Raw genomic sequence first — 11,205 nt, forward strand, 5'->3', positions numbered from 1 at the left:
AATTATAATTATTATAAATAAAAATAATTAATTATAAAAAATATATGGATTGATTATAAAAATATCAAATATAATTGATTATAAGAAAATATTAAAAATTAAAAATAAAATTAAAAAATATTTATCTCGTTTTATTTCACTTTTGCTAAATCTAAAATATATACATATAGGGTGGTTTAATTTCAAGGGCCGATGTTGAATGTGAACCACACCTAAACGTCAACGACACCGTTGGACCTGTTTCTTTGGGGTTATTTAAAAAAACAGAAAAGGTGTACGTCGAAAGCCAGCAAAAATTCAAGAGCTAAAGGATGAGATAATTCGGCATATTAACGGCATAGGCTGGTAATTGAGCCATACCAATATTATAATAATAAAGAGAAATAACAATAATTTCCTCAAAAAATTTTATTTTATTCAAAATCAACACCGGCCCTTGGAACTTCACCACCCTTTATAAAAAAAAAATAAAAATTAAGTGTATTAATCTTTGGTTTTTGACAAAACAAATTTCGCTGGCAGCACTAAGAAATAAAAAACATTGTTTACCTCTTGCTAATATACATACATATACATATGTATGCATGCATTTTAACAAAAAAAAAAGTATTTTACAGTATTAAGATTTTTATTTAAAATTTAACATTAGAAGCCTAGTTGCACTTAGCGACTTATTGTTGTTATTTTTGAATAACTGCTGTTACCATTCGGTTTCGTCATCATACAATTCTCTCTGCATTCACTTTATAACCCCCTTAGAGTATATACCATATAACAACAACAAAGAGTGAAGAAAACACTACTTCACTCATGTAGAACCGTTGTCGTACTCAGCTATCAGTTTCTGTTCGTCGCTGAATGTGAGCGGTTGGTATTTCCATTCGTTTCGTGTTTACTGATTTTTATTTTAGAATTAAATATATGTATAAGTGGAAACTTTTCACTTCATATTTCTATTTTTGGGCTGATACGAAAGTGCAATGGTCGAAGTAGGATTAATAGTTCGCATCTTGCTTGTGGCCTTTGTGGTGCTCTTGGCAGTGTTTGTGCATAGATTTCAGTTTCTATTAAGTTCAGCACCCGTGCCAGACTTAAGCGATGCCGAGTATTGGGGACCCGGCAGTGCTGCTAAATATAAGGAGAATACTGCAATCAAGGAATTTGATATAAGCGTGAAACCGGAGGTAACAAAACACTCTGCAATGTAAATATATATATGCGCATGTGTGTGTAGTGATTTTTTATGCAAATAAGCCGGCAGATGTGCATCAACTATTGATTTATTATTTCACAACCTTCTAGCGTTTATTGTCGAGTAGACGCGTATGTGAATATAAATAAAATGTATTAGTGTTGTTCAACAATTAATCGGCTAGAAATTTTATGCTGAAAAAACGCAAGTCATGATCTATTAGACAAACGTGTGTGTGTATATTTGAGAATAATTGCCGGTGTGACAACTTGATTTGTATAATTATAATGTGATAGCTTGAAATAACAAACACTCTGGCATTTGTATATGTATGTGTGTCATAACTTTTATGACTAAAGTTAAGTATCTTTAATATAATATATATCTAGAAAACCAGCTGGTAACATTTAATGAATTTATTGTTATTTTTGCCATTGTTTTTTTTGCGTCGTAAATGCGGCAGGGGAAGCTAGTTTATCTAAATAAATTGAAGCAGTTAAAATCGCCAGAAAACAACTGTCAGCTTGTCAATGTGCACACCTACATACATACATACACGCGCACATACATTTGTGAATTGAATTACTTAACAATAATTAATTTAATTTAATTTATTTTTATTTCAAATCAATTATTTGTTTGTCTTCTTTAAAATATATAGGTAATTGAAGATCTGAAAGCACAATTGTCACGCCCTCTAACATTGCATGAGCCACTGGAAGGCATCGGTTTTCAATATGGATTCAATTCGAAATACCTAGAAACGGTGGTCGCATACTGGCGCGACACTTACCTGCCTAAGTGGAGTGAACGCGAAAAGTTTCTCAAACAATTCCCGCACTATGAGACGCAGATTCAGGGGTGAGCATCGTTTGTTTAGTTCTTAGCATGTACACATACATACATACACACCTATATACGTATCTGTTTATTAGCTACTCGAATAACTTTCATCTAACTTTTCATGGTGTTTATAATGAGTTTTTTTTTTCATTTTCTTTATTTATGTAATGTTTCTTATAAAGGGTGGTTAAGTGTTAAGCGCCGGTGTTGATTTTGAATAAAATACAACTTTTTTAGGAAACTATTGTCATTTATCTTTATTATGATAATACTAGCATGGCTCAATTACATATGAAACAAAATATCAGCCAAATAGCCGTCACGGCCTCGGCGGCACACCTCCATTCGATGGTCCAAATCTTCGATGACACTGAGGCATAATTGTGGATCTATGCCGTTAATGTGCCGAATTATCTCATCCTTTAGCTCTTGAATTGTTGCTGGCTTATCGGCGTACACCTTTTTTTCAAATAACCCCAAACAAAGAAGTCCAACGGTGTCAAATCACATGGTCGACGTGAGATTATTCGGCCATCAAATTTTTTGCGCAAAAGAGCCATTGTTTCGTTAGCTGTGTGACAAGTGGCACCGTCCTGTTGAAACCACATAGCGTCCACATCCATATCTTCCAATTCGGGCCATAAAAAGTTCGTTATCATCTCACGATAGCGAACACTATTCACAGTAACTGCCTGACCGGCCTCATTGTGGAGAAAATACGGCCTATTGATGCCGCTGGCCCATAAACCGCACTAAACAGTCACTTTTCGTGGGTGCATTGGTTTTTCGGCAATCACTCTTGGATTATCATTCGCCCAAATGTGGTAATTCTGCTTATTGACAAATCCACTGAGGTGAAAATGTGCCTCATCACTGAAGATGATTTTCTTCGAAAATTGGTCATTCACTGTTGCCATTTCCTTCCACCACTCTGACCTTTGACGACGCTTGAAATGGTCAAGAGGCCTTAGTTCTTGAGTCAATTGCACCTTGTAAGTGTGTAAATGCAAGTCTTTATGCATAATGTTCATCAACGACGAGCGTGAGAGGTTCAATTGTTGGGCACGACGACGAGTTGAGGTGGACGGCTCTTCAACCACACTATCGCGAACAGCGGCAATATTTTCTGCAGTACGAGCTGTACGAGCATGCACTGGTGTTTTCACATCTCCTACAGTCCGGTTCGCTCAAACTTTTGCACAATCCGATTGTATGCACATTTGGATGATTAAATTGACCGAAAAAATCACGAAGTACGCGATATGCATTTTGATTTGAACGCCCGTTTTCATAATAAGCCTGAATAATTTTAACGCATTGCTCGATTGTGTATCTTTTCATGGTTCAAATTGAGTTAATCTGAAATTGCAAAATGTCATATGAAATGCAAAAAAAAGCTTAACATTTAGGTGTGGTTCACATTCAAGATCGGCCCTTGAAATTTAACCACCCTTTATAAGAAACTAACAATAAGTTTAGAAATCTTATGTGCAAAGAAATTCGTTTCCTGACCAGTGCTAAGAAACTAATTATTTGTTAAAATGAAATATAAGTACGTATATGACTAAATCGGATGCAAATGTGATGGAAGTGAATGATTGGAGGGAGCCAGAAAGGACGGGCTTACAGTCTCTGATTCTTCGTAGCTGGAAGCCGGAAAGGCCTAGTTCCCAGTCTCGCTTAAAGCTTCCGTTGTCGCTCATGTCGATTGTGCAAGATTTTTTTTCGGTTGTGATAGATGTGGAGGCGGGAGCCGAAAAGGCCAAGTTTCCACTCGTAAATGAGTGTTGCTGCTTGATATTAAGTGGAAAATTACGGATTCGTCTATAAGAAATCTAAGTAAATGTAAAGTAAACGTCAGTAAACGGTACAAAATCTCATTTATTGATATGAAAATCGTATTGGGTTGACCAAAGGTTAATAGAATGCGGACAATTTTTTTTCAAATGTAAATAACTTTGCTCAGTTATATGCATACATTTATAGTCTAGACAGGGTCTGGCTTTAATCGGGATTGACGGCTTAACTCGGATCCGGGCAAGGACTGTCACCTCAGCAGGATTCCCCATATATAATGGATATGTATGGGGAATTATCTAAGGAATTAAGTGCAACTAATTCGGATTGAATGTGTGAAGAATGAGGAGCAACAACCTAGCCACTACAGCTCAGGCTGCTGCGGAAACGAATCGTGCCCGAGACCTTTATCGCACGATACCTCAAAGACGAGGACAGTGAGCCAACAACATCTAAGGGCAAGCAAGTCAACATCTGGGAGCGCTATTATAAGAAGCTACTTTCAGCCCCACCCTTGCAGCCTACTTTGTTATGTAGCGGCCAACGTCGCATTGCAAGACGTAACATCCCCACGATATGCCCGGATAAGCCCAAGATAAGCGCTAGGATCTTTCTGCCCTTATTGAAGGACATTTGGAACTCTGAAAGAATACCATCTGAATTAAAAGAAAGGATTATCAGCCTTCTCCTGAAGAAGGGTAACCTATCTGAGTGCAAAAATTGGCGAGGAATCACGTTGATAAGCAGGGTGAACAAAGTAATAGCACACACAATTCACAAAGGTTTTCCAACTCATTGGATCAGGGACTATGCAAAGAACAAGCAGGCTTTCGTCCCCACTGCTCTTGCGTCGATCATGTAAACTCCTTCAGAGTGATCGTGGAGTTGAGTGGCGCTCGCCTCTTTACCTCTGCTTCATTGACTTCAAAAAAGCGATCGACACTCTCAAACATTAAGCAATCTGGAAAGCTCTTGAATGCAAAGGAGTGCGTGAGAAAATTGTCACCATCATAAAAGAATTGCACTTGTTAGGCAAGGATGTCTATTATCTCCACTCTTGTTCAACCTAGTCCTGAACGTAGCAATGCGTCAAGCGTTTGCGGTCAGCAGATGCATTTCCTGGGGCTTATGCGGCCGGATTTAAGACCTGGACTATGCGGACGACATTTGTTTACTATCGCACAAATACCCAGATGCATCAGCTAAACTATTTGCAAGTGTTTTTGAATACATGAACACCAAAACTTGAGAATTTGTAACAACTGCTTATTTGCTTCAATATGTCTAGAAAGCACACTCGTTAAATTAATCATCCTATTGGAAAGTTTATAATTTTTGCAAATGGCTTCGTACGTCCATCATTTCACAATTGTGAACTGGACAGCTGCGGTATACAAACAGACAAGCAATGGAGCGCGTAAAGGTCAAAGTAAATATTTCCATCTCTCAAAATATTTTTGTTTTTATTTAGTAAAAAGTTACTCAAACACAAATGTTATGCAATAACAAAATGTGTGGGTACTCATGCACGCTTATGGGTATTGGTATGTACAGTCACATTTATACACACATACAAATGTGTACACTTTACACACATAGAGTCTCTTCTTTTGGACTGTGAAAGATAACAGAGCAGCGCAGTTTGTGCAAGTCATCATGACTGCTTTTGCTTTTTCAACAGAGCAACGGTATCAAATCTACGAATATATTTTTGGATTTTGAACTTAGACCTTCAGTCCAGATGGTTGCGCCGTGAAGCATATAAAAATGCTAATTAGAATTGGTAGATTATTTTAATCACATGAGCTAATTCAATGGTAATTCAATTTAAAGTTCACATTCCACAAGATCAAGGCATGGGTTAAATATGAAATGACTGTGAATGCTGAGCTCCTATCCACGGCTAAATGATCATAACAATGACTCAAGTAATTAATAGGCCAAGCACAGAGTTAGGGCGAACGAAATAGGCGGCTCATTACCTGTGTATGGCGTGAATGAAATTAGCAACAGAGCAGTGAAGTGAGAATAAATGCGCGATAAGATTTCAACTACTTAGTTGTATTCCGTGTGCACTCTAAAATTGGGCATAATGCCCTATCTTTTTTTCTACTTTTTTTTCTGGCCATGGGCACTTCAAGCCATATCTGCAACAATTTAAACATGCCAGCGTTGCATACTACCAATTCTGTGTCAATAACGCCGAAGGAGCGTGGACGGTGAAAATCTGCTGCCATCTCCGCCATAGCGAGTTCAACAGCAATTTCATTACCTTTTGTTCCAGAGTGACCCGGAACCTACTAAGTTGGTTAAGGTTGCTAGGGTCTTAGTACACTAGTTTTGATTCCACAGATTATTTAGCTAGTGCTTTTAATACAACTTGACCGTCCGAGTATATAGCTATGTATGCACCCTTGTACCCCCATATTATTTGTACTCGCACAGATTGAAATTGCTTGAATTTTAGCCTGAAAGACGCTGGGCCATCTGCCCATTGTTTCGGAGCTTTTCGTGTGTGGACCATAGATCCACGCACCGACGCCAGTATCTGTTTTCGAACTGTCCGAGAACCATTCAAGAATTCTAAGATCGACCCAAGGTCTTCCCAGTTCCCATTAATCGCGGTCTGAGATTCAAGATTTCAAACCTACGATTAAAAACGCATTTTGGAATCATATGCAAGTTAATGAATAGATAATATTCTGATCCGGTAGTATTGTTATGATACTCGTATGACCAAAATCAGCAAGACCTTTCCCAAGTAAGATTTGCATTTTTAATGCACTTCTGGCTGCACATTTTTTGAGGAAAATATGCAGTGGGGATAGTCCTACAATGGCTTCTACAACAACAGTGGGACAACTTTTCATGGCACCAGTTATTGCCAAGCAGGCTTGTTTTTGAAAACTCCCGAGTAGTTCATTAGTGGTCACTTGTTTGGCTTTCATTTTGTAGTCTAGATCCTACGTTCTGCCAAAAAGGCTTCGTTATACCCACATGGTTCTAGTGGCGTTTTCTATATGGTTTTTTATTAAGAGGTGTTATTGTGATATTCAAAGAATCGGATGTTTATTTCATTATAAAGAGGAAAATAACATCGGGCAAATGACCCCCACGACGACGCTTACAGGACAACATCCTTTTCATGAAACTTTCCATAACCGAATTGCAAATTGGCTGCCCTATGTCCTCGATAGCCTCACGAATTCCATCTTTGAGGTATTGAATTAACCCTGGGCTGTTGGCGTGGACCTTCTCTTTCACGAGGCCTTAAAGAAAAAGTCACAAGGTGTAAAATCACAAGATTTCGGTGGCCAATTGTGATCACCTCTTCGAGAGATAACACGGTCCGGTAACTTTTCTCGTAAAAGATCAATGGTTTCGTTGCTTGTGTGGAACGTAGCGCCGTCTTTTTGAAAATAAACGTTGTCCAGATCAATACCATCCAATTCCGGCCATAAAAAATCGTTAGTCATCTCTCGATAGCGCAATCCATTCACCTGTCACACCTGTTATTGGGAAACACTTTATCAACGTTTCGAGGATTCACTGCGTTGGCGTTTCGGTTAGCAATTTATATCTCGACTCGGACTAGACTTTCAAGAACAGCCTACAGCCATTGACAATAACCGTTTGGTGCGACCTAGAGGTCGAAGGAATCTCGTCCATATTTCTTCAAAGACGAGGATAATGTAACAGTGAATGGCGAAGTCGATCGCGCCATGATAAACGACTTTTTGACCGTGATCTCCACACCATTTGGTTGCAACAAGGCGTCGCTATTTGCCATAGAGCCCATGAAACAATCGATTTACTGCGTCGCCGTTTCGATGAACAATTTATCCCTCGCCTCGGGCCAGTGGATTGGCCACCAAGATCGTGTGTTATCACACCTTTGGACTTTTATTTGTAGGGGTATGTGAAGTTTAAACGCTTTGTGGATAAACCAGCTTCAATTGAGGCAACGAAGCCCAGATTACTAAAGTTATTCACGAGATAGCGACTGAATTCATCCAGCGAGCCATTCCAAATTGGTGTTTACGGATGGCCGAAGTATGGCGCAGTTGCGGCCAACATTTGAAAGGAATTTTCTTTAAAAAAGTGCATGTGATGAATGATTCTATACAAAAATAATAAAGATTGCCCAATCAATTTGAATTTTCATTGTTTTATTTCAATTTAAAATCCGATACCTCTAAATTGATCACCCTTTATAAGCACACATATAAGCATACATAATAGTTGTAATAAATAGAACTAAAAAATTTAATAAATAAAATAATGTCATATGTCCCTATGTCCCTTTCAGCCACATATTTTTAAAACAATTTTTTTTAATATATTTTTTTTTATTTACAGTTTGCGCATTCACTACATCCATGTGAAACCCAAAACCGCCAAAGGAAAGAAGGTAATTCCCCTGCTGCTGCTTCATGGCTGGCCAGGATCTGTACGTGAATTCTACAAAATTATTCCCATGCTGACGAAAGCGAACGCCAAAAGCCCATATGTTTTTGAAGTGGTCGTGCCCAGCTTACCCGGCTATGGTTGGTCTCAGGTACATAAATCTATTACATCATTCGCTCACAACTATGTTCTGCATAGCAAATCTTTGTTATTCAAAATCTGAAAAATAAATGTTTTCTTGTTTTTTAGGGTGCCTCAAAGATTAACTTCGGCCCAGCTCAAGTGGCATTGGTGATGCGTAATTTGATGTTGCGTGTAGGTCATGAGAAATTTGTGGTACAAGGCGGTGATTGGGGCGCGGTAATCGGCATGCATATGGCTACCCTGAGACCTCAGAATGTGCTCGCCTATCATTCGAATTTGTGCAGTACTACCCAACATCAAATCTCACAATTTTATAAATTTTGGCGCATCTGGTTCCCCTCGTTCTTTGTGAAAGACGAACATAAAGATTTCTTCAAACCATTCGGCGAAGAGTTAAGCTTCCTTATCGAAGAATCCGGTTATTTCCATATTCAAGCAACCAAGCCGGACACTATTGGCACAGCACTCTTGCAGAATCCAGTCGGCTTAGCTGCGTATATCTTAGAGAAATTTTCCACCTGGACCAATTTGGAATACAAAAAACTTGAGGATGGTGGCCTAACTAAGCGTTACACATTAGATGAGCTTTTGGATAATGTAATGATTTATTATGTAACAAAATCGATAACTACATCGCAGCGTTTGTACTCGGAAGCGTTCAATTTCGCACATTTAGGGTTGAATTTGGATTCCGTTCACGTTAATACGCCCACCGGTTGTGCACGTTTTCTGTATGATTTGATGCATGCAACAGATCTTGAGCTTGGAGTTAAGTTCAAGAATATTGTGCAAAGCACCTATCACAACGATGGCGGCCATTTTGCAGCAATGGAACAACCTCTGCTATTGTACAATGACTTTGTGGAGTTCATCAATAAAGTTTTTAACGTTCAGTAACTCATCCATAACGAAACATACAAAGTTATGATTTAATCATTAAAGCGCATGTAAAAGTTTCTCTTCATTCAACAGTTATAGGCTTTGGTTTTTGAACATTTCTCAATACATTGCCAAAAATCACATTTTTTAAACACATCTTTTCTTTTAGCTTTATTTCACTGGAATAATGGTAAACATCCGAGTGTATTTCTGCTATGAAAAAGTTCCTCCTAAAAACATTTGTCGTTCTGAGTCGGCTTGAAACTGTAGGTCCCACCATTTGTGGAACAACATTCAGACGCACGCCACAAACAGGAGGAGGAGCTCGCCCGAACACTCAAAAAGGGTGCAAGAGCTAATTATTTATTAATGTTTTTTAAGATAAACCTGCAGTCGCCTTGATAACTTCGTTGCAGGCTAAATATTGGGTTGGGAAATAAGTTTATAGCGTTTTTATATTTTTGTTTTGAAAACCACTCCAAAGGCGGCGCTGAAAATAATACTCAACATACCACTTATTGACCTTATGGCGGAAAATCTGGCAGCGAAATCCGCGGGGAGGTTAGTGGCTGCTAGGGAATTCACCTGTAGAACCTTCGGACACAGCTCAATAGGAAAAAGGAGTTCAGGTTACGCAGACTACATGACTCCGTGCTTTAATTGGGAAAGAAGGTTTCGTACTACAATTGAAGAGGAGAGACGGCACAAAGGCATGAAGCCGTGCCGTAGCACTTTTCACATCTACACAAACGGCACTAAAACTTTGTAATGAGTGATAGCGGGCACTAGGGATAAGCCAGCCTGCCAAGCTGCCAGACTGCATATCTATTGGGTACCTGGTCACAAAGGCATTATGGGGAAATGAAATTCAAACGATAGCAAAAAATGCTGTTAAACTACCATTTGAACAAGAGAACGACATACAAAAACTGCTAAATACAGTATACAACGAAAAGGACGACTACATGAAAAAGGGCGTGGAAGCTAGGTGGACTAATCTGACAATATGCAAAACAGCAAAAGTTATGTGGAGAACAAAGTACAAAAAACTGACTCAATTCGTGCTTACGCTCTCACGAAAGGACTGCAGAACTATCAAAGGTATGCTAACAGATCATAATCTATTGGCTGGACCTGCGTACAAGATAGGCATTGCTAACACGGGCAAATGCAGGAAATGCAGAAAGGATGTTGAGGAAACTTTAGAACACCTTCTGTGCGTTTGTCCGGCATTATTAAAAACGTGTTTAAAATGCCTGGGGGCCCTATTATTTGAGGGTCTGGAGGACGTCTCAAAAGTGGATCTCCCAGCTCTGCTTAGATTCGCCAAAAGCGCTGACATTCTACATGATGTCTACTTTCGGTATTCATAGAGGACGGTCTCCATCTGGTATCGCTAAGGACCAAAAGGTCTATGCGTGGCTTGTTGCCAACCAGGCTAAGGAATATTTTTAACAAATTTATTATGATCTGGTTTGTAGTAAACCAGTTGTCAAGCCGCTCGAATTTTCTAGTCTATACTTTTATGTATTTTATTTGCACTATTCCCAGCATTCGTTATCTCCTACATCGCATAAATGAAAAGTACTAAATTAATTTTGCTTAAGTTGATGCTGTCGTCGCCTCTACTATGTAGAAAAAAATTTTAATATTATGGATTAAAGTCTGTTCTAGTAATTGATGGACAGATGTCGAGTGCTTCCGATAATTGTAATATAATTACTAGGTGAGATTATTGCTTATGTATGTATTTATATACACTTGCCAGAAAAAGTATACGACACAAAGAAATTAAAGCAACTTATTAAGGTAGTAGTCTAGTAAAATACTCGTTTTTATAGATATTTTTCAGGAATTTTTTTGTTTAAAAAAAATAAAATACGATCGTTTTGATTTTATACTATGTTATTATTGACATCAAATAGTAGATATATAAAAACAAT

General features: G+C 38.4%; 1 protein-coding gene across 1 annotated transcript; it reads left to right on the plus strand.

The window, feature by feature from the left end:
* The first annotated feature begins 834 nt into the window (after positions 1-834).
* On the plus strand, positions 835-9,414 carry LOC129245170 (juvenile hormone epoxide hydrolase 2-like). The gene is made up of 4 exons (XM_054883192.1): positions 835-1,184; positions 1,854-2,053; positions 8,192-8,390; positions 8,489-9,414. The coding sequence occupies exons 1-4, from the start codon at positions 981-983 to the stop codon at positions 9,278-9,280; spliced, it is 1,395 nt and encodes a 464-aa protein (XP_054739167.1). The 5' UTR covers positions 835-980; the 3' UTR covers positions 9,281-9,414.
* The last annotated feature ends 1,791 nt before the right edge of the window (positions 9,415-11,205 follow it).

Source organism: Anastrepha obliqua, chromosome 4, assembly GCF_027943255.1.
Source record: "Anastrepha obliqua isolate idAnaObli1 chromosome 4, idAnaObli1_1.0, whole genome shotgun sequence".
NCBI classification, from domain to species: Eukaryota; Metazoa; Arthropoda; class Insecta; order Diptera; family Tephritidae; genus Anastrepha; species Anastrepha obliqua.

What these genes read in the sequence shown, in the direction of transcription:
- LOC129245170 (XM_054883192.1), top strand. Translation starts at nt 981, where the DNA reads ATGGTCGAAGTAGGATTAATAGTTCGCATCTTGCTTGTGGCCTTTGTG. An exon ending in ATATAAGCGTGAAACCGGAG is followed by an intron (nt 1,185 to 1,853) that starts GTAACAAAACAC and finishes TAAAATATATAG; the next exon opens with GTAATTGAAGATCTGAAAGC. An exon ending in CCGGCTATGGTTGGTCTCAG is followed by an intron (nt 8,391 to 8,488) that starts GTACATAAATCT and finishes CTTGTTTTTTAG; the next exon opens with GGTGCCTCAAAGATTAACTT.